Below are 18,987 nucleotides of genomic sequence, written 5' to 3'. Positions count from 1 at the left end.
CTGACTTTCTTTGTACTTCTTCCCATTAAATAAATAAATAAATAATCAATATCTATTTAATATTGATGTTATTATTCCTTTTCAGGCTAAATTTTAAAGTATGAATCCAATTCAGCCTTTCCTGTAAAATTTCCTTTACTTTTTATGCCACTTGGTGGTCTTTCTTGCTGTTTCCTGCCGGGTGTTTTGTTAGTGGGTTTTGTGAGGTGAGGGATTCTCTCTCTCTCTCTCTCTCTCTCTCTCTCTCTCATCGTCGTCGCTTCCTCTTGCGTTCCTCTCTCCCTTCTATCTCTACAATTTCCCTCCCTCCCTTTCTCTCCCTTCCCTCTTTCCCAACCCTCCTTCTCCCTTTCCTTCCTTTCCCTTTTTATTTCTCCTACCCTTCTCTGCTGTTTCGCTACCCTTTCTCTTCCCCCTTCTCTACAAAGTCTTCCAACCCTTCCTGTCAGTTTCCTTCCCTCCCTTTCTTTCCCTTCCCATCCATCCCTTTCTTTTCCTTCCCTTCCATCCCTTTCTTTCCCTTTCTCTCCCTGCCTTTCCTCCCTTTCTCTGCCTTTCCACCCTTTCTCTCCCTACCTTCTCCTCCCTTTCACTCCCTGCCTTTCCTCCCTCCCTTTCTCTCCCTGCCTTTCCTCCTTCCCTTTCTCTCCCTGCCTTTCCTCCCTCCCTTTCTCCCTGTCTTTCCTCCCTGCCTTCCCTGCATTTCTCTCCCTGCTTTACCTCCTTTCCTCCCTTTCTCCCTGCCTTCCCTCCCTTTTCTCCCTGCCTTCCCTCCCTTTTCTCCCTGCCTTCCTCCCTTTTCTCCCTGCCTTCCTCCCTTTCCTCCCTGCCTTCTTCCCATTCACTCCCTGTCTTCTCTCCCTCTCCATCCCTTTCTCTCCCTGCCTTCCCTCTCTCCTTCCCTTTCCTCCCTCTCTCTCTCCCTTTCCCTCCCTGCCTTCCCTCCCTCTCTCTCCCTTTCCTCCCTTTCTCTCCCTGCCTTCCCTCCAATTAGCTCAGATTACTTCATTATTCAGGGAGCTAACCGAGACAAGTAAACAATTTCCCGTTGCCATGGGAACCGCGTCGCTCCTGGCTACGTCAAGGAGGGAGGGGGAGGGAGGAAAGAGAGAGATGGGGGGAGGAAAGAGAGAGAGAGAGGAGGGAGGGAACGTGGAAGGAAGCAAGGAGGGGTGAAAGACGGGTAGTGAGGGAATGAGGGAGGGAGGGGGAGGAAAGAGACGAGAGAGGAGGGAGGGAACGTGGAAGGAAGCAAGGAGGGGTGAAAGACGGGTAGTGAGGGAGGGAGGGGGAGGAAAGAGAGAGAGAGAAGGGAGGGAACGTGGAAGGAAGCAAAGAGGGGTGAAAGACGAGGAGTGAGGAAAGAGATAATGAAGGAGGGAGGGGGAGGAAAGAGAGAGAGGGGGGGGAGGAATGAGAGAGAGGGGGGGAGGAAAGAGAGAGAGAGGAGGGAGGGAACGTGGAAGGAAGCAAGGAGGGGTGAAAGACGAGGAGTGAGGAAAGAGATAATGAGGGAGGGAGGGGGAGGAAAGAGAGAGAGAGGAGGGAGGGAACGTGGAAGGAAGCAAGGAGGGGTGAAAGACGAGGAGTGAGGAAAGAGGGAATGAGGGAGGCAGGGAAAGCAGTTGAGATGAGGGAGAGAGAAAATGTGAGAATAGGAGAAAGGAGGGGGAAATTCGGAGAGAGAGAGAGAGGTGGTCGGCATTAAGCACAGTAGTTCTTCCACCTTAACTTGGCCCAGATTTTCCTCTCTCTCTCTCTCTCTCTGTCTCTGTCTCTGTCTCTCTCTCTCTCTCACTCTCAGTAAATGCTATTCTCGTAATGTACAAACAATAAAGATTTTTTTTATATGATTATTTCTGTGAATGAGTAATGAATGGAGTTGTGTGTGTGTGTGTGTGTGTGTGCGCGTGTGAGGGAGAATGTGCGGTGTGTGTGAGGGAGAATGTGCGGTGTGTGTGTGTGTGAGGGAGAATGTGCTGTGTGTGTGTGTGTGTGTGTGTGTGTGTGAGGGAGAATGTGCTGTGTGTGTGTGTGTGTGTGAGGGAGAATGTGCTGTGTGTGTGTGTGTGTGTGTGTGTGTGTGAGGGAGAATGTGCTGTGTGTGTGTGTGTGTGAGGGAGAATGTGCTGTGTGTGTGTGTGTGTGTGTGTGTGTGTGTGTGTGTGTGTGTGTGAGGGAGAATGTGCGGTGTGTGTGTGTGTGTGAGGGAGAATGTGCTGTGTGTGTGTGTGTGGGTGAATGTGCTGTGTGTGTGTGAGGGAGGGAGAGAGAGAGAGAAGGGGAGGTGGCGGAGAAACCCACAAACAATCAACAAAACAAAAGATTTCGGGTAAACTGATTAGGAAGTTAGTCTCTCTCTCTCTCTCTCTCTCTCTCTCTCTCTCTCTCTCTCTCTCTCTCTCTCACACACACACACACACACACACACACACACACACACACACACACACACACACACACACACACACACACACACACACACACACACACACACACACACACACACACACACACACACACACACACACACACACACACACACACACACACACACACACACACACACACACACACACACACACACACACACACACACACACACACACACACACACACACACACACACACACACACACACACACACACACACACACACACACACACACACACACACACACACACACACACACACACACACACACACACACACACACACACACACACACACACACACACACACACACACACACACACACACACACACACACACACACACACACACACACACACACACACACACACACACACACACACACACACACACACACACACACACACACACACACACACACACACACACACACACACACACACACACACACACACACACACACACACACACACACACACACACACACACACACACACACACACACACACACACACACACACACACACACACACACACACACACACACACACACACACACACACACACACACACACACACACACACACACACACACACACACACACACACACACACACACACACACACACACACACACACACACACACACACACACACACACACACACACACACACACACACACACACACACGGGCTAAAGCATGCATGGAAAACATACGTTGGAATATACATATTTATGCGTACGTCCTTGCCTGCGTCCATCCATCATCAGCAAGAGCGATGGGTGAGAGAGAGTTGTGTGTGTGTTTGTGAGTGAGAGAGAGAGAGAGTTGTGTGTGTGTGTTTGTGAGTGAGAGAGAGAGAGAGTTGTGTGAGAGAGCGAGCGAGTTCGTGGGTGTGAGAGAGAGAGAGAATGTGAGTTAATGTGTGAGTGAGAGAGAGAAAGAGGGAGGGGGGAGAGGGAGAGAATGTGAGTTAATGTGTGAGTGAGAGAGAGAGAGAGAGAAAGAGGGAAGGGGGGAGAGAGAGAGGGAGGGGAATAGGGAAATAGGTAGTGAAAAGAAGACCAAAGGAAGCGAATGTGAGAGATGGAAGTAAAATGAGAGAGTGAGCGAGAAAGAGAGTATGGAAATAAGGAAAGTGGCAGTGAAAAAAGAGCATAGGATGTGTGTATGTGAGAGAGAGAGAGAGAGAGAGAGAGAGAGAGAGAGAGCAGAATTCATGTTTGGAAAGATAGGGTATGTTCGAGCGCAGTAAATTTAACTTTTTTTTTTTTTTGGCGAATTTATCATTTTAACGAAGCTGGTGGTTGATTGGCAGGCGTGTGTGAATGGGAGTGGGATGCGTGGCTCCAATTATACCGTGTGTGTGTATGTGTGTGTGTGTGTGTGTGTGTGTGTGTGAGAGAGAGAGAAGGGGGGGGATGGTAATAAATGAGGTGTGTGTGTGTGTGAGAGAGAGAGAGAGAGGGGGGGGGATGCTCGAAAATGATGTGTGTGTGTGAGGGAAGGCAAGGAGAAAAGGGAGAGAAGGCAGGGAGAGAGGGAGGGACGGCAGGGAGAGAAAGGGAGGAAGGCAGAGAGAGAGACGAAAAGGGGGAGTTTGTGTGTTTACAAGTAGATGGCGTGGGAGAGGGAGAGAAAAATGCTTAATGTCAAAAGATAAATAGAATTGAGATGGTGTTTGTGGATGAAATATAAGGTTGTGTTGATGGGGGGAGAGAGAGAGAGAAGGAGGGGGGATGTTGTGTTGGAGAAGTAGATGGGGAGGGAGAAGGAAGGAAAGAGGACTGATGGTGGAGTGAGGAAGGGGGTGTTTGTGGAATTGGAGAGAGAAGGCGGGGGGGAGGGAGAGAAATAGGTGTGTTTTAAAGGTAGAGATGAGGGAAGAAGGAATGATAGAGAGAGAGGGAGAGGAATGTTGCTAGAGGGAGAGAGGGGAATAAATAGCTAGTTAGGTAGATAGACTGATAGATATTGATGTCAAGCTTGTACAGAATAATTTTCCTTTGAATATTAAAGTAGGACTCACTCTCTCTCTCTCTCTCTCTCTCTGCGCGTGTGTATGGCTGTCTTTCTTGTTATGTGCATCTCTCTCTCTCTCTCTCTCTCTCTCTCTCTCTCTCGCGTGCCTCCCTCCCCTCTTTCTTCCTCGCCTCCTTACCATCGCGCTCACCTTCCTCCTTCCTTCCTCCCCTCTTCCTGAATTTCCCCTCGCCAAAGTTGCGTGTTTCCTCCTCTCCCATGTCCTCTTTCCTTCCACTTATTTTCTCTCTCTTCCTTCCTGTCTTATCCGCCTGCGTTTCTCTCTCTCTTGCTGTCTCGTTTTCTTTCTCCCTCTCTCTCGTTCTCGATGTGGTTCTCGTTTCCTCGCTGTTTTTTATCATTCTTTTGCTGTTTTCTTTCTATATTTTTGTCTGTCTGTCTGTCTGTCTATATGTATCTTTCTCTCATGCTGTCTCGCTCTCTTTCTCGGTCTCGGTGTGTCTCGTTTTTTTTTGGTGTTTTTGTGTGTTTTTTCCCTTCCTCTGCCTTTATGTATGTCTCGCTGTCTCGCCCTCATTTGGTCTCGATGATTTTCTCGATTTTTTGCAGTTTTATCTTCATTGTTTTTTCTTTCCCTGCACCTGTCTTTTTCTTTATCTATCTATCTATCTATCTATCTTGCTGTCTCTTTCTCCGTCTCCATGTGTATCTCGATTTCTTGCTGTGCTTCTCATTTTTTTTGCTGTTTTTTTTTCTTTCTCTGCACCTGTCTGTCAATCTGCCTGTCTGTCTGTCTGTCCTCTGCTCGCCGTTTTTCCTCATTCTTTTGCTGTCTTTTTTTCTTTCACTATCCCTGTCTGTCTATGTTTCTAATCTGTCTGTCTATCTATCTATCTGTCCGTCTGTCAGTCTGTGTCTATCTTAATGCTTTCAGTAAATATGCAGACAAGATTACACAAGTTTGGTTTGTTTCTCTCTCTCTCTCTCTCTCTCTCTCTCTCTCTATACCGTATAAGCTTTCCTCCCTTCATCCTCATCTCCTCTCTTCTCCTTCTCATGTTCCTTCTTCCCTCCCTACCTTCCCTTCTGTTTCATTCCCTCCTTTCCATCCTTCCCTCCTCCTCTTCTCGCTTTTCCTCCTCTCTTCCTTCCCTCCTCTGCCTACCTTCCTCCTTCCTGGCCGGTGTGTTCTCTCCTTCCTACGGTCCATCTCTCCTTCCATTCATTCCTTCATCTCTCCTTCCCGTGGCAGCCTCCCGTCTGTATCCTTCCTCCTTCCTTTTCTTTTTCCTTCCTGTATCCTTCTCTCCTTCGTCTGTCCTTCAATCCTTCCTTCTCGCTTCTTGTATCCTTCTCTCCTTCCTTCCCCTGCCCTCTCTCCTTCCTCTAGCTTTCTTTCTCCTCCCTCCCAATACCTTTCTGCTTCCTTCCTTCCTTATTCCCTATTTCCCTACATCCCTCATTCCTTCGAGTATCCTCTCTCTCTCCTTCGTACCCTTATCTTTCTCTCTCTTTCCATCATGTATCATTCTCTCTCTCGTCCCACCTTCCCTCTTTCCCTTCATCTCCCATTCCTTCCTTTGTCCTCTCTCTTTCCTTCCCATATCTTTCTCCTTCCTTCCTTCCTTCTTCCCTCTTTCCCTCCATCTCTCTCATTCCTTTGTGTATTCTCTCTCTCCTTCCTTTCCTTCTCTTTCGCACTCCTTCCTTCCCATATCTTTCTCTTCCATTCTTCTTCCCTCTTTCCCTCCATCTCTTACATTCCTTCTTGTATCTACTCTCATCATCTTTCCTCTGTCTTCCCTCCTTCCTTCCCATGTCTTCTTCCTTTCTTCCTTCCTCCTTCCCTCCTTCCCTCGCCTGCCTCCCTGCCTTCTCATCACCGGCTCTGCAGTTTATGGGAATATGATGCTATTGTTCTTTGGCCAGACGCCGCGGTGGAGAGAGAGAGAGGGGGGGTGGAAATGGAAAACGCGAGAAGGTAAATACAAGGAAAAAGAGGAGAGAGAGAGGAAAAAGGAAAATGAGAGGGTAAATACAAGGAAAAAGAGGAAAGAGAGAGAGAGAGAGGAAAAAGGAAAATGAGAGAGGGTAATTACAAGGAAAAAGACGAGAGAGGAAAAAGGAAAATGACAGGGTAAATACAAGGAAAAAGAGAAGAGAGAGAGAGAGAGGAAAAAGGAAAATGACGGTAAATACAAGGAAAAAGACGAGAGAGAGAGGAAAAGGAAAATGACAGGGTAAATACAAGGAAAAAGAGGAGAGAGAGAGGAAAAAGGAAAATGAGAGAGGGTAAATACAAGGAAAAAGACGAGAGAGAGAGGAAAAAGGAAAATGAGAGAGGGTAAATACAAGGAAAAAGACGAGAGAGAGAGAGAGGAAAAAGGAAAATGAGAGGGTAAATACTGTACAAGGAAAAAGAGGAGAGAGAGAGAGAGAGAGAGAGAGAGAGAGAGAGAGAGAGAGAGAGGCAGTAAAGATAGTAAGAGGAAGAGGAGGAGGACGAAGCTGGGGAGGAAGGGGCGAAGCAGGGGAGAAAAGAAATTTGGTAAAAGAGAGGGGAACAAAGGAGAGAGAGAAAGAGAGAGAGAGAGAGAGAGAGAAACTAAGACTAATTATTAAACAAGCATAAGATAGCGAAGAGAGAGAGAGAGAGAGAGAAATACGCAATGAAAATAAGAGTACAAAAACGCATGAGATAGATAAAAAAGAACGATAGATAGATAGATAGTTGCAGTCATAGGCAAGGAGAAAGACCAAGGCCCAGTAAGAAAACTCCCTAACACCTTTTCCCAAGCGATTTATTTTTCGTAGTACACCTTGCTGTCCTCTGTGTTATATAAATCCTTCCAATATCGTCCTACTGTACACAAGAAGAAAGCCCCCTAACACGTTTTCCCAAGCGATTTATTTTGTTTATTACACCTTGCCGTCTTCTTCTGTGTTATACAAATCCTTCCATTATCGCCCTGCCATATCCAAAAATAAATCGGTAAGGAAGAGATGTTAGGAGTACGAGTTCGGGAATAATAAGTCTTCAAGAGAAATGAGAGAAAATGTGAGAAAGTAATGTTGAGAAAATAAAGAGAGAGAAGTAGAGCAGCCGTATCCAAAAATAAGTCGGTAAGGAAGAGGTGTTTGGAATACGAGCACAGGAACAATAAGCCAGTAAGAGAAGTGAGAGAAAAAAGTGAGAAAGTAAATTAGAGAAAGAGAGAAATAACGCCAAGATAAACTGGTATTTGAAAGAAAAAGTGAGAGAGGAAAGTAGAGAGAGAGAGAGAGAGAAAAAAAAAGCCAAGATTAACTGGTATTCGTGAGAGAAAGTGAGAAAGTAAATTAGAGAAAATAAAGAGAGAAATAAAAGCAAGATAGATTGAAATTGGAGAAAATAAAGACAGAAATAAAAGCAAGGTAGATTGAAATTAGAGAAAATAAAGAGAGAAATAAAAGCAAGGTAGATTGAAATTAGAGAAAATAAAGACAGAAATAAAAGCAAGGTAGATTGAAATTAGAGAAAATAAAGAGAGAAATAAAAGCAAGGTAGATTGAAATTAGAGAAAATAAAGAGAGAAATAAAAGAAAGATAGATTGAAATTAGAGAAAATAAAGAGAGAAATAAAAGAAAGATAGATTGGTATTCGTGAGAGAAAGTGAGAAAGTAAATTAGAGAAAATAAAGAGAGAAATAAAAGCAAGATCGATTGAAATTAGAGAAAATAAAGAGAGAAATAAAAGAAAGATAGATTGGTATTCGTGAGAGAAAGTGAGAAAGTAAATTAGAGAAAATAAAGAGAGAAATAAAAGGAAGATAGATTGGTAAAGAAGAGGTTATCAGCTGGAGAGATAAAGTGGAGAGATGAGGAGAGAAAGAGAGAGGAGATGGAGGAGGCATTTCTCATCCTTTCTCTCCCTCCTTTCCTCCCTCCGCCTGGCTCATTTTCCCTCCATCCACTCCTCCTCCTCCTCATTTCCCTCCACCTCCCTCTAATCTTCTCTCCATTGTATTTTTCCTGGCGTTTTTTCCTCCTCTCATTTATCCTCCCTATTCTGATTCCTCCGGCTCTCTCTCTCTCTCTCTCTCTCTCTCTCTCTCTCCATTCCTCGTAACATTTTTATCTCCCTTTCCTCTTCTCTCCCTCCCTTCTCTCTTTCTTTTTCCCTTCCCTCTTCCTTTATCCCTTCCCCTTTTCCCGTTTCCTATCTCTCTCCCTTTCTCTTCTCTCCCTCCCTTTTCCCTTCTCTCCCCTCCTTTTCCCTTTCTCAATCACCCGTGTCCTTTCTCTCCCTCCCTTTCCTCTTCTCTCCCTCCCTTTCCTCTTCTCTCCCTCCCTTTCCTCTCTTCTCCCTTCCCTTTCCCTTCTCTCCCCGTTTCCTTTCTCTCCCTCCCTCCGTCTCATTCCTATTCACTTCCTCCCTTTCCCTTTCCTCGTTTTCCTCTTCCCTCCCTCCCTTCCCTCCACTGGTTATACACATTCATTTATTCATTTATTCATTAATTATGCATAAAATTAACCTACCTTCACCCGGGGATATTAAACTCATTCACTAGTTACTCCTGGGGCCTCCCTAACGCCTTTTCCTAAGCGATTTATTTTGTTTACACCTTACAGTCCTCTTTTGTGATAAGTCCTTCCAATATCGCCACACCGCATAAAGTGCGTACAAAAGGATATTAACCCCCCATATACAAAAATAAATCGCTCAGGAAGAGGTGTTAAGGTACTTGAGTTGACGAGAATAGGAGCCTGTATTCTGGTCGGGCAAGGAGGCTCCCTAACGCCTCTTCCTTAGCGATTTATTTTTAGATACGGCTGAATACCGTTTTGTACGTTATTTATGTAGGGTATGGTGGTATGAGAATGATGACACAGAAGAGGGCGGCAAGGTACTAGCAAAATAAATCTCTTAGGAAGAGGTGTTAGGGAGCGTCCTGGTAGTGTGGTTTGCCTTTAAGAACATCTGGTGTAATTTGTAGTCATGATCTTAATTTTAACTTGCATAATTAGGTAGTTTAGATTCACACACACACACACACACACACACACACACACACACACACACACACACACACACACACACACACACACACACCGAGAGAGAGAGAGAGAGAGTTGTTTACATTTTATGCATACTCTCGCATGTAATCCCACATTTTAACTCTCTCTCTCTCTCTCTCTCTCTCTCTCTCTCTCTCTCTCTCTCTCTCTCTCTCTCTCTCTCTCTCTTTAACCGCAATTTATACATAACACGGCATACTCACCCGCCTCCCCTCCTTCCACATACGTGCATACGGATAGATAGATAAACAGATTAATAGACAGGCTGGTGGATAGATAGATGGATGGTATAGTTAGATACATTGATAGATGATAGTGTATGAAAGATTTGACCCAACTATCCATTCACTTGATGTAGTTGGTTATTATTATTATTACTGTTATTAGTTGCTGCCTTCATTTGACATAACAGATAAAGTATTAGGACAAGTAAAACTACTACCCAACCATCCATTCACTCGATGTAGCTCAGTAACCTCCTTTTCTCCACAGGTCAAGTAAGGAAACAATTGTCTAGTACCCAACCATCCACTCACTCGATGTAGTTTTTATTTATTTTGATGCCTTCTATTGACAGAACAGATAAATTGTAGTTTTCTGTCATTTAAGAGTAAAATAGTCCCAGACCATCCATTCACTTGATGTAGCGTTGCTTTCAATTGACAAAACATTTATTAACGTAACATTCAAGATGGACAGATTGTAGTTTTAAGTCAAGTGAGAGGTAAAATAGTACCCTACCATCCTCTCACTCGATGTAGTTATTATTTTTTTCTCTTTCCAGGTCAAAGCCTTGGGTATGGTTCCGTGTAGTTTCAAGTTAAGTAAGAGTAAAATTAGTACCCAACCATCCACTCACTCGATGTAGTTCTTATTATTTTTTTCTCTTTCCAGGTCAGAGCCTTGGGTATGGTTTCGTGAACTACGTAAGACAGGATGACGCCGAGAGAGCCATTAATCAGCTCAATGGTCTCAGGCTTCAGAATAAGACCATCAAGGTAAGGTTAAGTCGCCTCTGTACAGGTGTTACGCTCACTCCTTGATCCCACCCCCTTTTTTTTTTTTTTTTTTTCTTTTTTAGGTGAAGGGAATCATAGTGCTTTTTTTTTTTTTTTTTTTTCTTATTCGGATTTTCTTTGTATAGTCATTTTCTTCCTTTTTTTTTTTTTTAGGTTAGGGGTACAAAAAAAAAAAAACGAACTTATTTCCCCCCCCTTTTTTTTTCTTTTTTTTTTTTAATGAAAATATATATCGGTTTTAGGAAGTATAATTGAAGGAAATATATATTGGTTTTAGGAAGTATAATTGAAGGAAATATATATTGGTTTTAGGAAGTATAATTGAAGGAAATATATATCGGTTTTAGGAAGTATAATTGAAGGAAATATATATCGGTTTTAGGAAGTGTAATTGAAAATATATATCGGTTTTAAGAAATATAATTGAAGGAAATATCGGTTTTAGGAAGTATAATTGAAAATATATATCGGTTTTAGGAAGTATAATTGAAAATATATGTCGGTTTTAGGAAGTATAATTGAAGGAAATATATATCGGTTTTAGGAAGTATAATTCAGCCTTGTATACACTGAGGAATTTCCATATAGCGTTATTTTTTACCCCCTTCTTTATACTTTTTGAGGTTATGCTTATTCCTGATTATTAAAATATTGTTGGAAAAAGTAATTGAAATTTTTACGAGTGGAGGACACCTGTAATCTGGTGTATGGATTGTTTTTTTTTTTTTAATTTTGTGTTTCCTTCGTCTATCCATCTTCTGTTAAAAAAAAAAAAAAAAAATCACTTTTTTTCGTGATTTTTGTTTTTTGAAGGAAAGATTTATTTGACTTTTTAAGGGCATCACTAAGATTTATTTAAAGCTTCATGAATGGTTTTTGGTTTTCGAGAACGTGTTAGTTAGATTCATTTAACTTTTTAAGGACTACCAAGATTTACTTAAAGTTTCAAGAAAGGTGAAAATCTGTTGTCCTTAATTGTCAGTGATTGTTAGTATTGTCTTTTTTCTTTCTTTCCTTCTTTCTGTCGGTCTTTCTTTTTAGGGTCATTGGTGTTGTCAATGGTGGTGTATTATGCGATATTTTACTCAGGATTTATTTTATTTTTGAAGTACACTTTTTCAAATATAAGTGTGTTGCTTTACCAGTTAACTGTCTTGTTACTTTACTTTGCCACTAGTTTTTTTTGCAGTCCTGATAGAAACATTACATATATCTGATGTAGGTTAATGTGTTCTCGCTTGTCTTTTGAGTAGGGAAAAATTGTTACTTGTTAATTAGCTTTAAGTTAGTCAAAAGGCAAATAGAATTAAGTTGGTGTTTGTTATTGGAGTGTATGGTTTTGTTAGAGGGAGAGAGAGAGTGAGAGTGCTAAGAGCGTGATATGGTAGTGGTTTTGTGTGTGTGTGTGTGTGTGTGTGTGAAATAGGCAGCTGTTCAGGAAAAGAAAGTATAATAATTTTGTGTGTGTGTGTGTGTGTGTGTGTGTGTGTGTGAATTAGGCAGCTGTTCAGTAAAAGGGATTGAATTTGAGTAGCCATGAAAACTGATGAAAAGTCTAGTGACAAAAAATCTTACATATCGATCTATTATTATTTTTTTCTTGTAGGGAACAATCATAAGGGCTTCTGGCCTTTGGTTCCTTCTTCCTTGCATAAAAAAAATAAATAAATAAATTCCCAGTTACTCCAAATATATCTTGAAATTTTGATATAACCAGCTGATGTGTGGCAGTTCACGGTAGCGTTCCTTTCTGGGAGTTGAATTGGTCGAATTTGCTCATGTTTCGGTCGATTTGGGTCATTTTCACCCCAATCAGCATCGTTAGCGGGCCTGATAATTCATGTGTAAACTGTAGTTGAGAAAATAAAAGCCTTGTTATGTTCACAAATACGCTAGAGAACAATATTAGTAAGACACTGTTGGGTGGTGGTGAGCTGGTATTATTTTTTTTACAAGTCGAATTAGGTCATTTTAGGTCCAGCTTGTCGTTTGTAGCTTGAGATTCTGACCATTTCTTTAAGAGGTCAGTGAGGAATAAGTCAGTTTTAAGACAGGCTTTTTTATTTTTTTTATTTTTTTTTAAGAATTATAATGGTCGAATTAGTTCATTTTAGATTAGTCTTGTTAGCTTGTGATTTTGGCCATTTCTTTAGGAGGTCAGTGAGGAATGAGGAAACAACAGTTTTAAGACTGGTTAATTTCGGATTTTTAAGGATTGGATTGATTGAGTTAGGTCATTTGAGGTCAGTTTTGTCAGTACTTGAGATTTTGACCTTTTCTTTAAGAGGTAAATGAAGAAGGTTGAAGAACAAGTAAATGAGGAAAGTTGAAAAAGAGGTAAATGAGGGAAGTGGAAGTAACAGTTTTAAGACAAGTTGCATTCAGAGTTAGGTCTTTAATGGTAGGTTGTATTTAAGGTGAAGTTACATTGTTAGAAAAGGTTAGATCTAAGCTTAGTATTATTTGCTTGACTTTATTAGGTAGGCTGTAATAGTGTTAGAAGAAGTTAATTGGAAGTTTAGGAGTAGGTTACTTTAATTAGGCTGTAGTTAGGTGAGATAGTGTTAGTACAAGTTAGAGGTAGAATACAGTGTTAGGGCAAATTAGGTGTAAGGCAAATTGAAATTATTTTGGATAGGTGTTTGTCCATATAAAATTAATGTTAGAAGAAGTTACATAAAGTTTATAATATTAGAATGTGTTAGGTCCAAGTTTACAGAGGTTAGATCCAAAATTAAGTTCATTTGGGATATTCTGATTAAGTTTTAGCAGGGTCAAGTCCAGATAGTTTGGCCCAGTAGACGCAAATGCACTTATAATAGCAAGCACACCTGCATCCCTGGCCAATTGCCGTGTGAGACTTGGCAATGTTGGCTTTGAGATTTGGCAACGTCGGCTTTGTTTACATTTTCGCGTCTTCCGTTTTCTTTTGCTACCCCTTTTTTTTTTTTTTTTTTTTTTTTTTTGCGTCTATTTTTTCAACGTCGTCTCCGTTTTTCCATAATTTTTTCTGCGTTTATTTTTCTGCTCCGTTTTTCATTTTTGCTGCATCTCCATTTTTTCTTCTTTTTTGCTGTTTCGTTTACTTCAGTTTTCCTGCTAGTACTAATCGATTTATTGTATGTCATGTTAGTTATTACATTAGTTATTTATTTCTAAGTGGATGTTCTTCGTTTTTCCTTGATTTCTTTGTTAATGCTGAAAAAATCGTTCCCTTTCTCCCTTTTTTTTTTCATTACGTAGTTTTATTTTTAGTTATTTTTCACTGTTATTATTATTTTTTGTAGGTATTGTTAGCTTTTTTTTTTTTTTTTTCATTTTAGGTGTTTTCTAGCTTAATTTTTTGGTATTTTTATCTTTATTTTTTACTTTTTATTTTTAGGTATTTTTAGTTTTTGTTTATTTATAGGAATTTAGCTTTTTTTTTAGTTTTTAGTTTTAGGTATTTTTAGCTTTAGTTTTTATTTATTTTATTTTTAGGTACGTTTTAGCTTTATTTTATTTTTAGGTGTTTTTTTAGCTTTTTATTTTTAGGTATTTTAGCTTTTATTTTTTTGTTACATTTTTTAGGTTAGTTGTCATTTTTTGTAGTTCATATTTTATTTCTAGGTAGTTATTATTTATTTTTTTTAATTTTAGGTAGTGTGTTTGTTTTTCTTTCATTTTTAGCTTATTTATTTTAGGTGGAACTCGGCTATAATAATATTTTTTACTGCCACTTTAATTTATTGTGTATTGCATTTTTCCCAGCCAAGCAGAATTGTCGCCCTGAATTTGCCTGACCTATTGTATGTAATTTATTGTATTTAGTTTGTATGGTTATTGTATGTAATTTATTTTAGTGTATTTGTATGATGCCTTATTCACGGTGACGCACTTTTACTTATGCATGTATGTATGTATGTATTTATTTATTTATTTTATTATTATTATTATTATTGGTATTATTATTATTATTTGCTATCTCCCGGCGATTTTATTCTGCTCAGGGCTCGCATTCCCGTCCCTTAAGGAAACGCCCTAGTACCTCTTCCTTAGCGATTTACTTTTTTTCCCCCAGCACCTCATCCTTGCCGATTTATTTTTTAGAATATGGGTGGTTAATTTCTTTGTACAAGTTCCCTAGCACCTCTTCCTTAGCGTTTTTTTTTTTTTTTTTTAATGAATGACTATCCTTTTGTACATTATGTAGTGTGTTGATATTGGAAGGATATATGTAGCACAGGACAGGAAGGCGTAATAAGCAAAATAAATCGCTTAGGAAAAGGTGTTAGGGAGACGGAACTGGAGGGATTAGATACATATATTGATTTCATTCCTCCCTTCAGTAGTCCATTCACCTTAACTTGGTGCAGATTTTTGTCCTTTGTCAGCCAATTTCACGTAGCTCTGTGGTGGAATGGAAGACTACGACGCTGCATCCTCTCCATAGCACTTCTTCGTGACTAGCACCTGTGTCAATTTCCCCCTCCAGCTCAGCATTCAGGACGGAGAGATGGCAACTTCACGCCAATACCAGTTTTACTTGGCTTAAAATCACCATCTCTCCCTCGTGAATGCTGAGCTTTAGCTGTATATTAACACGGGCAATTTGTCGCCGATACCCTTTTTACTCTAACTTGGCGTAAAATTGCCGTCTCTTGAATGCCGAGCGATAGATTAACACGAGAATATGATGCTGATCACGAAGAAGTGCCGTGGAAGGGAAGTGGAGGCACGTTTTGTCTATTTCCTACTCCCTGTGATCTCCAGTCTTTCAAACGCGGTGTGTCCAGGCATCTTGAAATGAACGGAGTTTGAATTTGGCTCTTCTTTTGCATTTTTTTTTTCTTCTTGGAAGGAACGATTTGCGGGGTCCTGGCCTTTGGTTCCTTCTTCCTTGCATTAAAATAAACAATCTGAGCTGCGTGAAATAAGCTGCAAAAGAACAAAAATTTAGGTCAAGTGAAGGTGAAAGGAGTTTAAAGTGAACATTCTGGATCTTAAGTAAAAGGGAGACAGGCTGAAAGAATCGCCTGGAGATGACAAGAATATAGTCATTGCATCATCGTGGTGGTGATGTTGATAATATTGCCTGTGATGTGCTTCTTAATTTATTCCCTCAAGATGCTGTATTTCTTGTGCTAGTTCATGTAATGGATGGCTTTGTATGGTGCTTGTATATTGAATGAGCATGAATTGGTATTGTTATTATTATTATTATTATTATTATTATTATTATTATTATGTATTTTGCTTGTACATTGTAGTGTGTATGATTTTGTGGTATTATTATTATTATTTATATTATTATTACAGTGAGGGACAAACTTTTGACCTAATATTTCACTTCGTCTAATTGTCACTGTCTTCTGCTGGCAAATATTGCTAAGCTGACAGGATATTGATGTGTTTCCAAGTAATATTTCATCCCTGTAATATTCCACCTCTTCTACTTGTCTCATTCCTCTGCTGGCTAATATGCCTAAGCTAAGAGAGGCTCGGTATGATTCTCTGTAATATTTCACCTCTTCTTGTCACATTCCTCTGCTGGCTAATGTTCCTAAGCTGAGAGAGGCTTGGTGTATTTCTGTCTTCTGCTTTTTCTCTTTCCTCCTTTATTATTCCTAAGCTGAGAGAGGCTTGGTATGTTTCTCCGCAATATTTCACCTTTTGTCACTTTCCTCTGCTAGCTAATATTCTTAAGCTGAGAGAGGCTTGATATGTTTTTCAATTTTCACCATTTCTGTTTGTCACTTTCCTTTGCTGGTTAATATTCTTAAGCTGAGAGAGGCTTTTTTTATATTCTGTCCTCTACTTTTTCTCCTTCCTCTTCAAATATTCCTAATCTGAGAGAGACTGGGTATGTTTCTCAGCAATATTTCACCTCTTCTACTTGTCACTTTCCTCTGCTGGCTAACATCGCTAAGCTGAGAGAGGCTTGGTATTTTTCTGTGTAATATTTCACCTCTTCTACTTGGCACTTTCCTCTGCTGGCTAACATCGCTAAGCTGAGAGAGGCTTGGTATGTTTCTCTGTAATATTTCACCTCTTCTACTTGTCACTTTGCTGGCTAATGTTCCTTAGCTGAGAGAGACATTGTATATTTCTGTCCTCTACTTTCTCCTCTTCTACTATTCCTAAGCTGAGAGTCTTCGTATGTTTCTCTGGCCATAGATGATTCTCCTTGATATGATGCGTCAGGGAGGGAGGTGACGGACATGCCCTAAGTGTGACGCAGACGAAGTGGATTAGTAGGCGAAATTTTTGTCCTTAAGATTTTACATTAGGCTGTTTATTCTGTTGATTCATTTTTCGTCATTATTATTTATTTTATTTATATTTTTTTAATGATGCACTGTTGTTATCATGCATTTGTCTGTATTCATAACCCTTGCATGTAATTAGTACCCTATTAACCCTTTCGCGACGAGAGGTCATTATGGGGTCGTATTCTGTGGGATGAGATTTCGTGACGTCTCTTCCTTGGCGATTTATCCTGTACATTATTTTTTTTATCCGTTTGTTTTTCCTTCCTGTTATTAAAAAAAACAAAACAAAAAAAAAACTATCCTCTGTGTGTTGTTGATACAAACTTTATTAAAATGATATAAGTAACGTATAAGATGTAAGAAAGGAAAGTAAGTCACTGGTAAGAAGGCTTTACGATCCCTCCCTTGAAGAGGCCCCTGAGCAGAATAATGATCGTAAATTTTCTCACGCCATCGTTGTGAAGGGGTTAATAATGCGGTTAATTATTGTATTGGCTTTAAGTAATTTGTGTTGCTATTGATGTATTGAACCTGCTCTGTATTTTATCATTTATTTATTTATTTATTTATTAGGTAAATGAATTTAGGTGAATATTAGGAGGAATATTGTCTTGGGAGGAATATTGTCTTAGAGGAATATTTGTAGTTATTGTCATTATTCTAACCTATTTATAATCTACATTTGTGTGGGTGTATTGTTTTGCCTTGTGTTATATGTGTAGGGGTTGGTTGTATGTATTGTTAGAGGATTAGGAATTAGTATGTTAGAAAGATGAGGAGTTAGAATGTATTGTTAGAAGGATGAGGAGTTAGGATGTATTGTTAGAAGAATGAGGAGTTAGAATGTTAGAAGGATTAGTTAGGATGTATTGTTAGAAGGATGAGGAGTTAGGATGTATTGTTAGAAGGATGAGGAGTTAGAATGTTAGAAGGATGAGGAACTGGTATGTTAGAAGGATGAGGAGTTAGAATGTTAGAAGGATTGGTTAGGATGTATTGTTAGAAGGATTAGGAGTTAGGATGTATTGTTAGAAGGATGAGGAGTTAGGATGTATTGTTAGAAGGATGAGGAGTTAGGATGTATTGTTAGAAGGATGAGGAGTTAGGATGTATTGTTAGAAGGATGAGGAGTTAGAAGGATTAGGGTTTAGAATGTATCGTTGTTAGAAGGATAAGGAGTTAGGATGTGTTACTGTTAGAAAGGTTAGGAAGAGGCCTAGGGGACAACTTCAGCCCACAGTCCACCGGGTTCACGTTTAGATGAGGTACTACTAGTACTACGACTACTACTACTACTTTCACTACAATCACTACTTCTGCTACTACTGTACTATTACTTCTACTACTTCTACAGTACCACTACTACTGCTTCTCCTACTCCTACTTGTACTACTGCTACCACTTCCACTCCATCTGCTTCTACTATGCTACTACTGCTACTACTACTACAACTACAACTATTACTACATTGGCAGTTGTAGAAATTCCTTTGTATTTTCATTACATTTTTTTTTTCAGTCTCGGGATATCAGTGAAAGAAATTTGGTTGTTTTTTTCTGTTGTACTTATTATTTGGACATTCTTTTGCAGTTTAGATATTAGGGAGGGATTGTGTGTGTGTGTGTGTGTGTGTGTGTGTGTGTGTGTGTGTGTGTGTGTGTGTGTGTGAAATTAAAGGTTCATCTGTTTGTGTAGTAGTGTGTTTGTTTAATGTGTGTGTGTGTGTGTGTGTGAGAGAGAGAGAGAGTGAGAAATCAAAGGTTGTTCATGTTTGTGTAGTAATGTTTTGTTTGCTTAGTGTGTGTGTGTGTGTGAGAGAGAGAGAGAGAGAGCGAGAGAGATTAAAGGGTCTGCACCTGTTTGTGTTGGAATGTTTTTTGCTTATTGTGTGTGTGTGTGTGTGTGTGTGTGTGTGTGTGTGAGAGAGAGATTAAAGGGTGTGCATCAGTTTGTGTTGGAATGTTTTCTGCTTACTGTGTGTGTGTGTGTGTGTGTGTGTGTGTGTGTGTGTGTGTGTGTGTGTGTGTGGCTAGTGATGTGGTAGTGTTATAGATGTTATTTTTTCCTGAAAGTATGGTAATGTGACAGTGTGTGTTGTGGTAGGTGGTCGGCAGTGAGGTAACGAGTGTGGTAGTGTGGCAGGGTGTGTAATGTTGTGTGGTAGGGTTAGTATGGGATGTGGTAATGTGGCAGAGATAATGCTAGACAGGAGTGTGGTAGGTTGTGTAGTATTGTGGTT

General features: G+C 40.3%; 1 protein-coding gene across 8 annotated transcripts in view; it reads left to right on the top strand.

The window, feature by feature from the left end:
- Positions 1 to 18,987, top strand: part of fne (ELAV like RNA binding protein found in neurons) — a 211,218-nt gene that overhangs the window by 162,733 nt on the left and 29,498 nt on the right. For all 8 annotated transcript variants that reach the window (XM_080265559.1, XM_080265546.1, XM_080265526.1 and 5 more), the window contains one exon: positions 10,373 to 10,476. In XM_080265559.1, the coding sequence (XP_080121685.1) occupies positions 10,373 to 10,476 (104 nt within the window). The remainder of the gene's footprint in view (positions 1 to 10,372; positions 10,477 to 18,987) is intronic.

The sequence above is a fragment of the Coenobita brevimanus genome, chromosome 2 (assembly GCF_032717465.1).
Source record: "Coenobita brevimanus isolate Jiangsu-jjx chromosome 2, ASM3271746v2, whole genome shotgun sequence".
Classification (NCBI taxonomy): domain Eukaryota; kingdom Metazoa; phylum Arthropoda; class Malacostraca; order Decapoda; family Coenobitidae; genus Coenobita; species Coenobita brevimanus.
This window is presented reverse-complemented; position numbering and strand designations above follow the sequence as displayed.